This window comes from Leptopilina boulardi, unplaced genomic scaffold (genome assembly GCF_019393585.1).
Source record: "Leptopilina boulardi isolate dan_hultmark-lab unplaced genomic scaffold, ZJU_Lbou_2.1 LbouV2_121, whole genome shotgun sequence".
NCBI classification, from domain to species: domain Eukaryota; kingdom Metazoa; phylum Arthropoda; class Insecta; order Hymenoptera; family Figitidae; genus Leptopilina; species Leptopilina boulardi.
Genome location: NW_026137665.1, coordinates 2474913 through 2492986, shown reverse-complemented (window position 1 = coordinate 2492986; position 18074 = coordinate 2474913). Strand labels below are relative to the sequence as shown.

General features: G+C 23.1%; 2 protein-coding genes across 2 annotated transcripts in view; one reads left to right on the top strand and one right to left on the bottom strand.

Annotated features, from left to right (window-relative positions):
* The window catches only part of LOC127286459 (UBA-like domain-containing protein 2), a 37499-nt gene extending 33528 nt beyond the window's left edge, over nt 1-3971 (bottom strand). The window contains exon 1 of the mRNA XM_051312892.1: nt 3609-3971. Coding sequence (XP_051168849.1) covers nt 3609-3716 — 108 coding nt within the window. The 5' untranslated portion in view covers nt 3717-3971. The remainder of the gene's footprint in view (nt 1-3608) is intronic.
* Nucleotides 3972-4343: 372 nt separating this feature from the next.
* LOC127286132 (regulator of MON1-CCZ1 complex) lies at nt 4344-14751 on the top strand. The gene is made up of 11 exons (XM_051312447.1): nt 4344-4523; nt 5098-5552; nt 9373-9547; nt 9662-9821; nt 10377-10482; nt 10584-10743; nt 11469-11532; nt 12045-12264; nt 12848-13017; nt 13943-14218; nt 14298-14751. The coding sequence occupies exons 2-11, from the start codon at nt 5130-5132 to the stop codon at nt 14554-14556; spliced, it is 2013 nt and encodes a 670-aa protein (XP_051168404.1). The 5' UTR covers nt 4344-4523; nt 5098-5129; the 3' UTR covers nt 14557-14751.
* Nucleotides 14752-18074: the final 3323 nt, after the last annotated feature.

Below are 18074 nucleotides of genomic sequence, written 5' to 3'. Positions count from 1 at the left end.
AATATATGTAAACACACGTATATAAATAAAATACAAAAAATCATGGTTTAAAAATAAAAATAAACTATTTTAAAATTAGATAAATCGAATTTTTGTAACTTAAATTAAATTTTTATGAAATTTCTAAAATTTTTATTTCTTAGTTTGGTTTTTTTTATTATTAACCCTGATAATACTTTTGGAAGGGTTAAAGTTGAACTTTTTAGAAATAATTGAATTTCAAATGATTTTATTTATTTATTTATTTACGGGATTTTGTTAATTTGCAGACAATAATTAAATTTTACAAAACTAAAAATAATTTATCAAATAATTTTATATAACAATTTTGATTTTTTAAATGTACCTAATTGAATTTTCAAAGATTTACAATTAAGATTTTTGAAATTAGTTGAACTTCAAGTGATTTTTAATTAAAATTTTTGATGATTTTACTAAAAAATTGATTAGAAATTGCGGACAAAAATACAATAATTTGAAATCCATTTTTAATTGAAAAATGGTTTCAGATAGTTAAATTTTCAAAGAATATTATAAAAATTGTTAAAAATAATTAAATTTCCTTAAAGTTACAATTGAAATGATTAAATTTCAAAAAATTTTCGATGAAAAATTTTAGAAGCTTTTAAATTCAAAATTTGCAAAATAATTGAATTTTAATTGTAATTTTGGATAATAATTCAATTTTAGTTGATTTTTGATTGAAAATTTTAATAATAATTAATTTGGAATTGAAATTTTTGAGAATAATTGAATTATAGTTAATTTTGAATTGAAAATTTGGAAAATAATTGAATTTTCTTTGATTTTGAATTGAAATTTTGGGAAATAATTGATTTTAATTGTAATTTTGGATAATAATTCAATTTTAGTTGATTTTTGATTGAAAATTTTAATAATAATTAATTTGGAATTGAAATTTTTGAGAATAATTGAATTATAGTTAATTTTGAATTGAAAATTTGGAAAATAATTGAATTTTCTTTGATTTTGAATTGAAATTTTGGGAAATAATTGATTTTAATTGAAATTTTGGATAATAATTTAATTTTAGTTGATTTTTGATTGAAAATTTTGATAATAATTAATTTGGAATTGAAATTTTTGAGAATAATTGAATTATAGTTGATTTTGAATTGAAATTTTGGGAAATAATTGAATTTTAATGGAAAATTTGGATAATAATTTAATTTTAGTTGATTTTTGATTGAAAATTTTGATATTAATTAATTTTCAATTGAAAATTTTGAAAATAATTGAATTTTCTTTGATTTTAAATTGAAATTTTGATAATAATTCATTTTGAATTGAAATTTTTGATAATAATTTAATTTTAGTTGATTTTTGATTGCAAATATTGATAATAATTAATTTTGAATTGAAAATTTGGTAAATAATTGAATTTTCTTTGATTTTAAATTGAAATTTTGGGAAATAATTGAATTTGAATTGAAATTTTGGATAATAATTTAATTTTAGTTGATTTTTGATTGAAAATTTTGATAATTATTAATTTGGAATTGAAATTTTTGAGAATAATTGAATTACAGTTGATTTTGAATTGAAATTTTGGGTAATTATTGAATTTTAATTGATTTTGAATTGAAATTTTGGGTAATAATTGAATTTTATTTGATTTTAAATTGAGAATTTAGAAAATAATTGAATTTTAAAACATTTTGAATTGATTTATGATTTTGAATTAAAATTTTTTGGCAATTTCAGTCGGAAAATTCGAAAATAGACGAAAAAGTCGTATATAATCCGAGGCCTTTTTTTGTGTTTTTCGTTTAAAATACTATAGTGAATAATTAAAATTCTTATCAAATACAAACAATAGCTCATTTTTCTCTTTGAAAGTTTTTCTACACAATTATTTAAAATTTTTGAATTTTGTTAACAATTAACAATTTTCTTTAAAAGTTGATGCTTACATTTTTACTAAAAAAATATTTTTAATTAAAAATTACTATTTTCATTAAGAATACAAAAAATTAATTAATTAGCTATACACTAAAATATAAATTGTTTTTGATTTAAATCAAGTTTATTGATAACATAACCTCAAAAAAACTCAACTCAAACAACAAAACGGATTTACAAAATTAAAAACGCGAAGATAAAAAGAAAAATTAAGTAGAATAAATTTTTACAAAATAATTAATTTTTTATTAAAACAATTTCATCGAAAATTAAAAAACTAAATGATAAAAACAAAATTGTAAATAATATGAAATTTTTATCATTTAAACAAATTTGTATAATAAACAGATGTGAAATAATTAAAGTTACAATTTTAAAATAAAAATGTCCTCTGTAAAAGGTAAAGGTACATTGTTAATTTAATGAAAAAGAAATTTAAAATCCAATCGATATGATGTGTCACACGTAGTATATTATACAAAATTGTAATTTGCAAGTAAAATTTCTTGTTTGATGACTATTTGCAACCTGCAACAAAACTTTGTGATTCGTGAGTTCACCACTGTGGGAATCCCCCACTTATTACATAACTCAATTCAATTCTACAATGTTTTATCGTATTCAAAGGTCAAACATTAATCATCATATACTGTCTATATTTTTTTGTTTACATTGCAAAAAAAAATTTTTTTTTGTTTATCATCAATATGATATTACATTTATATTCCTTTTTAAATTTAATTAATTTTTAGTCTCTCACAACATAAATATCAGTTGAACGTTATTTATCGTCTAATTCCACTGGAGAGTAATTATTTAATAAATTATATAAATATAAAAAAGAATTTACAAAGTAAGAAGTAAACTTGAAAAGTTTTTTTTATCGATAACTATATATTAAAAATTATACCTTATTTAAAGTTTCAAAACTAATTTTTAAAGTTTATTATAATTTATTAATTATTATGTTTTAATGCCCAGAAACATTTAATAGAAAAATAAAAAAAAAAAATTAAAAATTTCAATTAAATATATTTGCAACAATGTAATTTATAATTAAAATTTTGTAAATACTACAAACAAACAAGGTCAATGCGCTATACAAAATAATGACACCTCAAGGAATCAAGTCTGTTGACAAACAAATCGACCGAGATGCATTTTATGAATGAAATAATGTCAACAAGTCTAATTTATAAATTCAAATTCATTGAAACATGATAAATTTTAGTGAATTTTCCTAGAAACTGTCAACAAATTTTATTTGTTTTGAAATAATTCTACGATTTTTATGAATGGAGAAAGAGAGAGAGAGAGAGAGAGACTCGTAAACATTCGAGTATCGTAGATCTTCATTGACGGAAAGAAGTAAATATGGACGTACAATGTTACCGCCCAATCGAAAATATTGTCATTCAATTGATAGATGACAATTAAACAAAGAAAGCACAGTGTTGTATGAGCATTGTCATTATAAAACACAATTTAACACAAGTATGATTATTATTATTATAGAGAAAAAAAAAACAATTGTCAAAAATGAAATGAAAGTTGCATTGAACTATGGCTTTTAAGCGCGGCCATTTTTCCTTTGCTTTGTTTACACAATAAAAACCACGAGAATAAATAAACAACATACTGTCAATTGTTTTGCGACTATTTTTATTATAAAAATCAATTCTCACCTCAAATTGCCAATGAGCTGCTTGCAATAATTGTTTAGCTTGTTCACGAGCACAGCCTGCTGCCAGCATGAATTGATTGATCATCACCTGCTCACGCAGGGCGTCCATTTTTTACGCACGGAACAAAACACACCGCGTGCACGTATATATGTATATTGAAAATGTAACTTGTTTCTCTTTTAATCACAAAAATAGTTTATATTTCACTTGTTGAGATAATGAAGAATAGCATTCGGAACAAAAAGTTCAAATTTTTTTTTTATACCCCACAAAACACAATCGCGACAAGTGAACGATGGCCGGCTTCTTGTTTTTAAAACTAAACTCATCTCAGGGGACGAGACGAGTTCTGACGTCAGGAAGACTATTACTTTATGTGAACATCCTCCCTCTTGTTTAGAAGAAATCCACTTGACGAACGGTTTCCCCTCTAATGACAGGTCTTTAAAATTAAGGTGTACAACATAAAATGTCACCTTTTTTTCAATAATCGACGTTTATCATTTTTTTTAAGTATTTAATTTTTTTTGTTTTAAAAATTACAATTCGTTAATTATGATTCAATACTAAATATGAAAATTAAATAAAATTTTACTAATTTCATTAGGTTCTGGGCTCCTTGAAATTTGAATACTGTGTTGATGTGTTAATCGGTAATGTATGTATCTTTTTTATCGATTTAGTATTATATAAAATTGTAAATAAAAGTTCATTGTAGAGAGCGCAAGCTATTGGATTTGTTATCACGTGATAATTTGTTATCAAAAACAAGTTGTGCTCACAAAAAATACAATGTCTCGATTATACATTTGACAGTGACAGTCAATAAAAAAAATGTCACTTTTATTGAAGTGATTTTAGATTATTATTATTTTTTTTAAATAGCACGGAATAGAATATCTAATTGTCAATAAGGTAATGTTTACTTAATTATTTACATTTGACTATCGATAAACTGAAATGTTTTATTATTAATTTAGAGTAGATTTTATAACCTATAAATTTTATGATATAAAACTTATATTAGTTACTTTTTGATAAAAACTTTGTTTATTGTATATATATATATATATATATATATATATATATATTAAAACGCGATTAATATTATTTATTATAGACTCGAAATTATAAGAATAAAAAAATATATGTCAAATGGTTGAATATAACCTATAAATGTCATATTCTTATTTCTAAATATTTAAAATTTATTATAAATTATTGCTTTCTACATTAAAAACAGTTGATAATTGAATAAAATTTTAATATGCTTTTTTATTTTTCACTGCAGTAGTAATTTTTTTTGAAAATTTAAGCAAAAAAAAAAAATTATTTCGTTCATTTAAACGTTTAGAACTTGAGGCACACACTAAATTTTATATTTTATTTTTTTAGAAAAATAAGGATTTATATAAATTAGAAATAGAATATTTCTGTATTTTTTAAAATTCAATTATTTAGATATTTATTTATTAACCTTATTTTCTAGATCTTTGTGATCGATATAAGTGATAATTAAAAATGGATACAGTGGAACAGGAAACAAATGACGATTATTATTTACAATTATCATCGGATCCAATAAAATTTGAATCAGTGAGTTGTCTTACAAATGTATTTTTTGATGATTCAAAGCAACAAGTTTTTGCAATAAGATCTGGTGGCGTCACAGGAGTACTTATCAAAGGACCCGATCAAAATATAAGCTTTCGCATGGATGATAAAGGTCCAATAATTTCAATTAAATTTTCACCTGACATGAATATTTTGGCAATACAACGAAGTACATCTTCCGTTGAATTTGTTAATTATTCATCTGCAGCAGTATTGGATGGCGTTGAATATTCACAATCGTGCAAAAAAAATGCCTCTATTTTAGGTTTTGTTTGGACATATGGAAATGAAATTTTATTTGTTACGGATCATGGAGTTGAATTATTTCTCGTACGTAACAATCAAAAAAAAAAAAAAAATTATCCACAAAAACGAATATTATTTTTTAAAAATATTAATTAAAGAGGCAATATTTATTAATATTTGTCATTGAATATATAAATTATTAAATTAATAATTTCGTAATTTCGTAAATAACAAAGTATTATATTTATTAATGAAACAATATTAATAAATATTGTCTCTGAATATAAATTGAAACAATAATTTCTTAATTTTTAATAGTCATTGTCAATATTGAATCTAGATTTGGATTATTTTTTTTTTTTTGATAAAATAGAAAATTTTCTGAATTTTTATTACGAAATAATTCAGGCCTCGGATTATACGAATTTTTCCGACTTTTTTTTAATAAAATGCGACTTTTTTTTTTACATTTTTAAAAAAATTTTTAAACAAAATACGTTTTTTTAGTATACAATGGAGATCTTCCTTAGATTTTCTTTTTTTCAATTATTATTTAACAAATTTTTAACTAAAATTCTTCACTAAATTAATTATTTTTAATAATTTTAATGAAATTCTTCACAAATTCAATTATCTTAAATTATTTTTCAATTAAATTTTTTATGAAATTTAATAATTGTTCATAATTATTAAAAAATTAGCAAATAAAGTTACCAAAAAATTTTAGTTCAAAATTTCAATTAAAAACTTTTGGAATTCAATTTTTTTATATGATTTCTAATAAATTCTTCATCAACAAAAATCACTAAAAATTTCTCTTATTATACCTAATTATTGTCTGAAATTTAACACAATCTTTTGAAATTCAATTATTTTCAAAAATTTCAATTTAGAAACTTTTAAAATTTAATTATTTTTAAAATTTTTCATCTAGAATTTTTTGAAATTTAAGAATTTCAATTATAATTCACCTGAAATTTAATTATTTTTAATGATTTTTATAATATTCTTCGAAAATTTAACTATCTGAAACCATTTTTCGCTTAAAAACTTTTTTAAATTGAGTAGCTGCCTGCAATAACTCGCAGAGCGCTTGGCAGATCGCTCTAACGCCAGTCAAACGTTCAAAAACGTGAAAAAAATGAAAAATCAAAATTTTGATTTTTGAAAAGTGCAATCTTGTAGGACATAAGATGGCGCATCTTTTTTTCCTTCGAGTTTTTTTTGTAGATCAAAAAATAGAGTTAATATATGCAAAACACTTAAAAATTTTATTTCACAAATTTCATTCAATTTTTAAACATAAATCATAGTATCTTTGACAAATTTTTAATGAATCTTATTGAAAATTAATATACATACGTATTTAGGTCCATAGAAGACGACAACATAATCAAAAATATTAAAATCATCAATTGTTTATTTATAATTAATTGTAAATGAAGACTTGTCAATAATAATGTTTACTTACCTTTGTCGACATAAAGTGTGTGGAGAACTTCAGAGTTGAAGAAACTTCCAGTGAGACATTTGTTTATCATAATGTAAGGAAGTTTTTTGTAAAATTGAAAAACAATTTATCAACAACTTTAGAAAATATAGAACGTTTAAGAAAACATGCGCGACGCGCTAGCGAGTCTCCGCGCGGAGAATTGCACACAAGAGTTAAGAAGGACGTTATGTTATGTTGTGATATATTATGTTTTGAAAATGGAGCCAACATACTATCACTGTTGATATGTAACAATACACTAATTTCTTAAAAAAATGAAGAAACAGAAAATAAAGATATACCTTAATATTAATTAATAAAAAACTTATTTGCAAACTGCACAAACAGTACATACAAGCACCAAAATATTTTAAAACTATTGATTATTTAGTAAATATTAAAAAAACAGTTGTTCAAATTTAATTTGCATTTTCATAAAATTAACACATATTTTATTTGAAAAACATTTCTAAGAATGTAGTGACAATATTTGTTTCTGTATTTTCGGTTCTCTACAACTCTTGTTTGCAATTCTCCGCGCGGAGACTCGCTAGCGCGTCGCGCATGTTTTCTTAAACGTTCTATATTTTCTAAAGTTGTTGATAAATTGTTTTTCAATTTTACAAAAAACTTCCTTACATTATGATAAACAAATGTCTCACTGGAAGTTTCTTCAACTCTGAAGTTCTCCACACACTTTATGTCGACAAAGGTAAGTAAACATTATTATTGACAAGTCTTCATTTACAATTAATTATAAATAAACAATTGATGATTTTAATATTTTTGATTATGTTGTCGTCTTCTATGGACCTAAATACGTATGTATATTAATTTTCAATAAGATTCATTAAAAATTTGTCAAAGATACTATGATTTATGTTTAAAAATTGAATGAAATTTGTGAAATAAAATTTTTAAGTGTTTTGCATATATTAACTCTATTTTTTGATCTACAAAAAAAACTCGAAGGAAAAAAAGATGCGCCATCTTATGTCCTACAAGATTGCACTTTTCAAAAATCAAAATTTTGATTTTTCATTTTTTTCACGTTTTTGAACGTTTGACTGGCGTTAGAGCGATCTGCCAAGCGCTCTGCGAGTTATTGCAGGCAGCTACTCAATTATTGTATTTTTGTTTGCAATTTCTAATAAATTTTTTATTAACAGAAATCAAAAATTTTAAATTAAAAATCACTTGAAATTTCAAAAATCTAAATTGTAAATCTTTGAAAATTCAATTACTTTTAAAAAAAAATGTTATCTAAAATTATTTGATAAATTATTTTTAGTTCTGTAAAATTTAATTATTATCTGAAATTTTTTTGACCAACAAAACTAAAAACTATGACAAAATTTTTAATTCAAATAAATTGCTTAAATCAGATTTCAAAAAATTATAAAAATGGAAATTTAAGAATTTTTTTTTAGAAATTTGTCCTACTTAAATAAAATTTTGAAAATTTATCTTATAACTTAGTTCGATTCTGAAATACATATTCGAAATAAATTTTCTTGATAATATTTTTGTAGAATTATTCTCATTACAGAATTAATAAAATGAATTTAATATCTAATAACATTAATTATTTAAATTAAAATATTCATTAACCAATTCAATTTTGTTAAAATAAAAAAAAACTACTTTTTCCACTTTTTTTTGAAATGTAAATCGACTGAAACGATTTTTTTGTATCTTAAAATCAATCCAAGGCCTGAATATTTTTAAAACAAAATTTCAATTTTTTAGAAAAGAAAAACAATCGTTTTTTTAAAATCAATTTTGACGATGAAAATTATTTTTGGGTTAATTCATTATATTTCATCTATAGATAAAGTTGTTGCGGACTAATTTTCAGGAAAATCTTATAATGCTTAATAATTATTTTTGATATCCGTACAATTAATTTTTGACAATTAATTAATTAAATTTTATATATTTACCTTGGAATTTGAATTTTAAAAATAAGTTGCATGGGAAAAAACTTAATTTTTGGAAATTTATTAGACTAAAAAAAATTGTAGTCCAAAATTCAGTTTTAAAAAATCAAGAAACTTATGCACGGTACAACAAAAAAATGTTCATATTTCCTGAAAGGGTTAAATAATTTAAAAAAATTAGAAAGAATTTTTAACAAAAATTAATTAAAAAAATCTCTTCTCAAAAATTAATAAATTTCAATTTTTAAACAGGGGTTTTTGTAGGATTTTTCAAGTACTTTTCAAAATTAAAAAATATTTTAAATCCCCTTTTTTCAAAAAAATTTTCTAGAAAAATTGAATTAAAATCTTTTAAATTTTAACATTTTTTTTTTCTAAAAATTGATCGCAACAACTTCAAAATGTAATATAATGAATTGACTACTTTTTATAAAATTCTTAATAAAATTTTTTTTTATTTTCAAATACACAGGTTATACCAGAAAAACGGTGTATAAAAACTCTTAAATCATTGAGTTTATCTGTCCACTGGTTCGTATTCTGTCCGCGAAGTTATCTAGTTTTATTATCTTCGGGAAGCTCGGGCAATCAAATGCAAGCCTTGCATATAACACAAGGAAATCTACAAAAAATAACAAAATTTGAAAGTAAGTCAGTTTTATAGCTTTTGAGGTTTTTTTTTTTTTTTTTTTTTTTGTTTATTTTCCTCTTCTATTTATTACAACTCTTTGCGCAGATTTTGTAATAGAATATTTTTATAGTGGAATCTGGCACAACAAAACCAGGAAAACTTGCAGTTTCTGAAAGAGATGTAGCATTAGCTGTTTTATATGGAACACCTTGTATAATTGTTTTGCGACATCAACCGGGAATAAATCGTTCTGTTGGTTCAGCGTTTGTTTATGTTTATACTGTTCATAAGTGAGTTTTTAAAAATTCTCAATTTTTTTCATTATTGAAACTTATATTATTATTATTTTTTTAAAAATATTATTATTATTTATTTATTTAAATTGTACAAAAAACAATTTAAAAAAAACAATTTTGTTTACAAAGTTGTACCCTTTATAAAGATTAAAAAAAATATATAAACTAAGGAAAAAAACCAAATTATAAAAAATTACTTTTTTGTTCCAATTTTTTGTTGATAAATAGTTTTTATAGTAAAGAATATTTTCCATAAAAATTTAACTTGGTTCCTATATCGATAAAAAAGAAAAAAATATTATTTTTTTGAAAGAAAAATTTCATTTTTCTCAAAGAATAAAATATCAATAAAAATAAATTTTTTATTTTTCAAAAATAACAAAACCGACATTTTGTTATTTTTGAATATTTTTTTTAATTTTTTCTACCGGATTTTTAAAGAAGAGAGAAAGCTTTTTCATAATAATTTAAATGTTAAATTATAATTAATTAAATTATAAATAATTAAATATTAAATAAAATATTAACTAAAACCATTAAACATTACAGAATGGTGACGATTAAAAAAACTCATATATTGAGGCTTGATATGAGTGGAAGATTTGCTATTAATGTTGTAGATAATTTAATTATTGTTCATCATCAAGCGTCAAAAGTAAGTGTGCAATTTAAAGAATATTGAAATTAAATGAAAAATTGATTTTTACAATTTATCAGTTTATTTTGGATAAATAATTTATTTATTTTTTTAAATAGACGTCGATGGTTTTCGATATTATGCTTACTTCTGTTGGAGTAAGCGATGGAGCTGTGATTCATCATACCGCTGTGGCAATTCCCAAGCCAATAAAGCCTTATAATTTAAAAGTGCCTGGTGCAACGTTATCCGAACAGGTTATGCAACCATGTCAACTATGTATCCTTTCAAATTTAATTCAAAAAAAATTCACAATTTATTATTTAAAAAAATATTCGATATTCTTAGCATTTGAACTATTATAGCCAAAGTGAAACAAATACTCAGAGAAAAGTTTTCTTTGAACTAAATATACCATTTTTTTTTGTATTAACACAATTTCTTTTTTGGTAATTTTTTTTAATAATCAATTTTTAGAATATAGAAAGAATTTTATTGAGTCAAATAAATTTTAGCTGAATGCTAAAATTTGCTAATTTCAAACAAATTTTTTTTTAGTATAATTTTTTTTTTTGCAATTTTTAGTAAAATTTTTATTAAAAAAAGAAATTACATCTCAGTAATTTTCAAGTTCTGTAATATTTTGAATGGAAAGATAAGAGAATTTTTGTTACAATTTTTTTTAATAGTTGAATTTTTGAAAAATTTTTCAGACACAATGTTTGATTATTTTTTTTTAATTTAAATTATTTTTATATCCCTAAAGGAAGTTTAGTTTTTTTTTTTTTTTTTGATCAAATTTTATTTTTTCAATAGAATTTTTGCGAATTTTAATTGTTCACCTTGATTTAAAAAAGAATGACGTAAGTTTAATTTTATATTAAAAAAAATTATTTCTGTCATATTTTTAAAATATTATCTTTTTCGAAATGAATAATTATTGTTAAATTTCTATACAAATTGAATTAAGATGAAAATTAATTTTCCCTTAAACAAAAATACAGATTCTCCAAATTGGGTTGTATTTCAACCAAATATTGTAATTGATGTAAAACTAGGTTGTTTATGGTAATATTCTTATTACATAATTCTTATTTGGGGTATTCATTTGTTCCAAAGAAATATTTTCTAATTTTTTTTCTACATTTTTTATTTTTAAATAAAATTCAATTTTTTTTTCTAATGAAGTTTAATTTCTAAATGTATATTTTCTTCTGAATTCAATTACTTTTATTTTCTGTAAAGAAGTTTCTTTTTTTATAAAATTCAATTCTTTCTGCCAAAATAGTAAAATTTTCATAATATAGATTTTTTTAATAAAATAATGATAAAATTTAAAAAAACATTTTTTATAAAATATTTCAGTTTTTAGAAAAATATATTTTAGAAATAACAAGTGCTTAGAATTTTTTTTAAGAAACTAATTTAATTAGAAAAGGCATTAAAAAAATAATTTAAAAATAAATGAAAATATTAATTAGAAAATATATTTTAGAAAAAGTAAACCCATACGATATTTTCTTATATAAATAATAATTGCATTTTTTTAATATTGCTAATTAATTTTTTTAATTATTTAGGTACATTGAATTAAGACTGGAAGCATTCATTAAACTGATATCTGATAAAGTACTTCTTATAGATTTTCTACTACAACGAAAAGATGCGAAACAATTATTAATTCAAGTTTTACAAAGTCTTATGACCCAAATGCCAAATACATTAATTGACATGCCAATTATTTTCGATAAACTTAATACCGTCTATAGGAGTCATCTTGAAAATGAATTACAGTGTCAGGTACAAATATTAAATAATTAAAGGTTACTTTTAAAAAAAATAATAATAATAATACATAATATAATAATAATTTAAATAACACAATTATTTTATGATAAAAAGAAAACGGATAAAAAAATTAATCTAAAATGTCAATTTGTTTAAATAAAAAATCAACCAAAAGTAAATTCGGGAAAATAAAAATTTTATTGACAATTCGATTAATTAAAATTTAAATATTGGTGAAATAAAAAGTCGACCAAAAGAAAATTTCACTAATTAAAAATTCAGTTAAATGAAAATATTCGATTAAATGCAAAATGTAAAAATAATTATTTCATAAAAAATTTTTGCCAATCAATTCGGTGAAATGAAAATTCTTTCGTATTTTATAATAAAAAAATTAAATAAAAATAAATTTCCATGATTTAAATAAAAATTCACTGAAATTTTGATGTTTTACATAAAAAAAATAAAATTATAAAAAAATTCTGGGTATTCCAGGTATTGTAGAAATTCTGTGAATTAATTACATAAATTATAGTTAATTTAATCAAATTGATATTTTTAATCATGCAATTTTTTATTTTTTTGATTTTATTAGATGGGAACACCTTTACAGAGCAGTACAAAAAATCAAAATGACGAATCGGAAAATTTGAAATATAAATTATTACTTGATCAAAGTGATATGTACAGTCATATTCTTTCCAAATTTCCTGAAAATACAATAGAGCCAAAAATGATAATTTGGGTACTTCTTGAATATATAAGGTATTTATTTATTTCTCTAATTATGTTAGTTTTTAATTTTAATATAGAATCAGACCATTAAATTTTGAATTTTTAATTGATAGAATTTTTAAGACGCTGAATTTTCATTTTTCCAAATTTACAAATGTTCGAACAAACAATGGACAGAGAGATTTCGATGCAATTTTTAAAATTGACCAATTAGAAATTATCAGGAAAATCGTGATTGGTAAATTTTAAAAAATTGCTCCGAAATCTTTTTTGTCGATTGTTTGTTCGGTCAATTTGTAATTTCGGACAAATGAAAATTCGGCATCTTAAAAATTTTATCAATTAAAAACTCAGACAAATTAAAATTCGGTGAATTGGAATTTCTGTCATTTAAAAATTTGAATCACATAAAATTCAATTGAATGAAAATTCTGTTAATTTAAAGTCGATAAAATTAAAATTCTTTCAAATAAAAAGTCATGTAAATTAAATGACTATAAAATAAAAATTCTGCCAAACAAAAATTCGGTAGCTAAAAATTTTGTTAAATAAAAATTCGTATAAAAAAAAATTCTGTCAAATGGTAATTTTAATGATTTTTATGGGATAATCATGCGCTCCAAAGAAAATCTGTGAAATTTTAATTCGAAAATTTGTCTAATAAACAATTTTTTTCTAATAAAATAATATATAAAATAAAATAAATAAATAATATAATTTACTAATATATTTATAGTTGAATAAAATTTCTTTGATTTCATATTTTTTCTTTTTTTTTTTTTGTTTTCATATAAGACAATATTTTTACATAAATATATTTTTTACTCGAAAATTAAATTTCTAGTATGTTATTTTATTGCTACTTGGGGTTAAATTTTAATTTAATTTTATAATTTTATTATTATTAAAACTTTTATTATACAATGAAACGATAATAATTATTGATCGTTTACAGATCTCTGACAGAGCATGGCATTCCTGTACAACACTATTTACATGAACTAGTTATAACAACTTTAGTTCAGCGAAAAGCTTATTATCAACTTCATCAGTTGTTACAATACCACGTTGTTACTGATTCAAAGCCACTAGCTTGTTTATTACTTTCCCTTGAGAATTTATATCCAGCGGCGCATCAACTTGCATTAGATATGCTCAAACGCCTAGGAAATGCACATGAGGAAATAATTGAAGTCCTATTATCAAAAGGACATATTTTACCCGCCTTGAGGTAAGAGACCCTATATATTTTAAAATTCAGTTCAAGTTAAAAAAAAAAAGTATCAAACATTTTCTTTTTTATTATTCAGATACGTTAGATCAGTGGGAATAATTGATCAGGTGTCGGCGAGAAAATTTCTCGAAGTTGCAAAAGCAAAAAATGACAATCTACTTTTTCATTCGGTTTTTGAATTTTTTGAGCAACGCAATATGAAATTACACAATACGACAGCGTTTCAAAAAGGTGAACATTGTCAGACGTATGTGCAACATTATAAACAATTATTTCATGAAGGAGAAAATAGTTCCATCTCTGATACTAATTCCAATGTTTCATCTGCATCGTAAGACTGAAAAGGCTATATTATATAATTTTTAAACTGAAAAAGTATGTAACAATAATTGACTAAAAGAGAATGAACAATATTGTACAGTTATATAAATAATACGTAAACGAATTATTAGTATAAGTATTTAAATAAACTGAGATCAGTATATTTAAAAAAAAAAGAAAATAAAATTGATTATTTATTTAAAACATCATTTAGGTTTATCATTCAGTTTATTATATTCATTTATAAAAAAAATAATGATGGCACACAATAATTACTCAGTTATTGGAATTCGGTGAAAGGACATGTTCCAATCAGAGTGGCTGTTGAATCGTGCTTTATTATTATGATTTTGCAAGGAGTCGGTGAACCATTAGTATTCTAATGAAAATCGATAAGCATTCTTTATCCATCAGTTGATTTCTGCGTTCAATTCTTCTAGATAATAAAAATATGTGATAATGCTCTCGAACTATCTCCTGAAATATTTTGTTGGACTGCTATGATTTAAATCACGAATTAAATCGAAGGATTATGATTTAAATCAAAAAATTATCTGCATTAAAATGTTTCCAACATTTTTTTTTTTATAAATTTTTATTAAATATATTTTCCACGTTGAATTTTGTATGTTCTAAGGTTTAAAATTCATCTTTTAACCTATTGGCGAATTGGAAAAAAATGATTTAAAACAAAAAAACTAAGGAAGTTAAAGTTATAAAGGTTTGAGGGACAGTAATTCTTAATTTTTTTTATATTTTATAATTTTACATAAAGAAATTCTTTCAGTATAATTGAAAAGTATTTAACAAAATTATGTAATAGCGAAAAATAAAGAAATTACTTTTTTTTAATCACTATTTTTAATTTACACTAGCGGCGGAAATTATGCGACCTTCTCTTTTTTGATGATTGTGAATGAACAAGTTAAAATTTTTTATTTTCTAGTTAAAGTTATGTATTGCGTTTGCGTTCGTCGAACCCGTGTTCGATACCCGGTTCCCCAAATTTATTTTCAAAATTAATTTCGTTATTTAAAGTCTCTAAAAAATTGTTTAATCAAGTGTGAGTCCCTAAATTTAAGAAATTATTATTTTTTTTTTTCATTTTTGAAAACTAAAAGTTCTTAAATCAATTTATTCATTTAACTGATTTAAATTAAAGATTTTATTATTTTAATTATATTATTATTATTAATACAATTAATATTTTATAATTAGATAATTTTAAAATCCAGCTATCTGGCGAACATTTAACGAATATTTTCACTAGACGGTACATTTAAGAGTCTCGAACGGTCTCTGAAATTCTTTAGCATTTAATTATCGCCTTATAAAAACGGCACTGATCGTGAAAATAATAAACATTGATTTTAAAATACTTTTTTCTCGCAGCACGGACACTTTTTACAAAATCGGCCAAAACACCAAGGATCCTTATCTTATAAAATTCCTAAATCCAAAAGATTGTGCGATTCCATATAAAAACGCGATTGCAAAACGAAAAGCAGAAAAATAATATAATAACAGCAGCGATTAAAACAATAAGATTTATGTTTTTTATGATGATTATTGTTAAATAATTATAAAAATTTAATGTTTTTATTAATTTCAATGTATTACAGTTTATTATGAACAATTGTCGATAAAATAATTATAGCCGCGCTTTTTAGAAGGTAGGTAGCAGCACTTTTTTTTTCCTATCCTTAAATAATTCCAGCAATTTTTTTATCAAAAGCAAATCTTATTTTATTTGTTAAACTGAAATATTGGTCAAAAAAATGTATTATTTTATAAGTCTAAGGGTGATTCTCTCAAAAAGGACAAATTACGCTTTTAAGATATTTTGTTAAAAAATATGTAAATTAATTGAAATTATTTAAAATTCTGTCAGCCATACGTTAGGATTTAACAATTTTCAATCGGACCACTAAAGAAAATTTTAAAAGAAGGTAAAATAACTGAAATATTGAATAAAAACTGATGTTACGGAATGGAGTTACGGAATGGAGTTTTAACACTAGTTTTCATTCAATAATTCAGTTGTTTGCCATTTTTTTGAAATTTTCTTTAGTGATCCCATAAAAATTTGTTGAATTTTATCGTATGGCTGGGAGAATGTTTATTAATTGAAATTAATGTTATTATTTTTTAACAAAAACCTCGTCCAAAATTGTGAACAAATAATTTGTTCTTTTTGAGAGAATCACCCCTAAATAAATTTTGTGATTTTTTAAATTCTTCGACATCCCGGCAAGAAGTCTGGAATGAAATAAAAATTTTTCAAAAATTTATTTGAGTGTAGCTCAGCATCCGCTGGACCAAACAAACAATGCGCCATACATTTTTTGTTCGAGGCTTTTTCCCTATTTTATTGGCGGTATTCCAGATCGATTATCTCGCAAATTAATTTTTTCGAAATTTTTTCCAAATTTGTTTTCTAGTGTAGCTCAGCATCCGATGGATCAATCAAAAAGTGCGCGATAAATTTTTTGTTCGCTACTTTTTGCTAAAGAATTTGGAGGTATTCCTGAACGATTATCTCGCGAATTTAATTTTTCAAAACTTTTTCCGAATTTGTTTTCTAGTTTAGCTCAGCATCCGCTGGACCAATCAAAAAGTGCGCCATATATTTTTCGTTCAGAACTTTCTTCTAACTACTTTGGTGGTATTCCGAATCAATTATCTCGCAAATTTATTTTTTCGAAAATTTTTCCAAAATATTTTTGAGTGTAGCTCAGCATACGCTGGATCAATTAAAAAGTGCGCCATACATTTATTTTTCGCTACTTTTTTCTAAAGTCTTTGGCGGTATTCCCGAACGATTATCTCGCAAATTTAATTTTTCGAAAATTTTCATAAATTTATTTGAGTGTAGCTCAGCATCCGCTGGACCAATCTAAAAGTGCGCCATACATTTTTCATTCGCTACTTTTTTTAAAGACTTTGGCGGTATTCCCGAACGATTATTTCGCAAATTAAATTTTTCTGAATTTTTTTCAAATTTGTTTTCTAGTGTAGCTCAGCATCCGCTGGACCAATCAAAAAGTGCGCCATACATTTTTTGTTCGCTACTTTTTTCTAAAGACTTTGGCGGTATTCCCGAACGATTATCTCGCAAATTTAATTTTTCGAAAATTTTCATAAATGTTTTTGAGTGTAGCTCAGCATCCCCTCGACCAATCAAAAGTTCGCTGTTCCTTTTTTGTTCGAGACTTTTTTCTTATTTCTTTGGTTGTATTGTGGAGCGGTTATTTCGAAAATTTAATTTTTCGGAACTTTATTTGATGGTAGCTTAGCATCCCCTCGACCAATTAAAGAGTGTACCTTATATTTTTTGTAGCCATTTTTCGGGTTAAGACGGAACGGACCATCCATGGTGCTATGCTGGAATGATTATCCTGTTAAGAAAGCTGGATATAAAAAGAATTAAAGAAATCAATTCCATTTAATACCTGATTTGTTTGTTATTTCGTAAGTATTAGTGCTACCTACCTTCTAAAAAGCGCGGCTATAATTATTTTATCGACAAATG

Excerpts from the sequence above, each read along its gene's own strand:
- LOC127286132 (XM_051312447.1), top strand. The coding sequence starts at position 5,130 with ATGGATACAGTGGAACAGGAAACAAATGACGATTATTATTTACAATTA. Across the intron at positions 9,548-9,661 it reads AAAAATAACAAAATTTGAAA|TGGAATCTGGCACAACAAAA; the intron begins GTAAGTCAGTTT and ends ATATTTTTATAG. Across the intron at positions 13,018-13,942 it reads GTACTTCTTGAATATATAAG|ATCTCTGACAGAGCATGGCA; the intron begins GTATTTATTTAT and ends GATCGTTTACAG.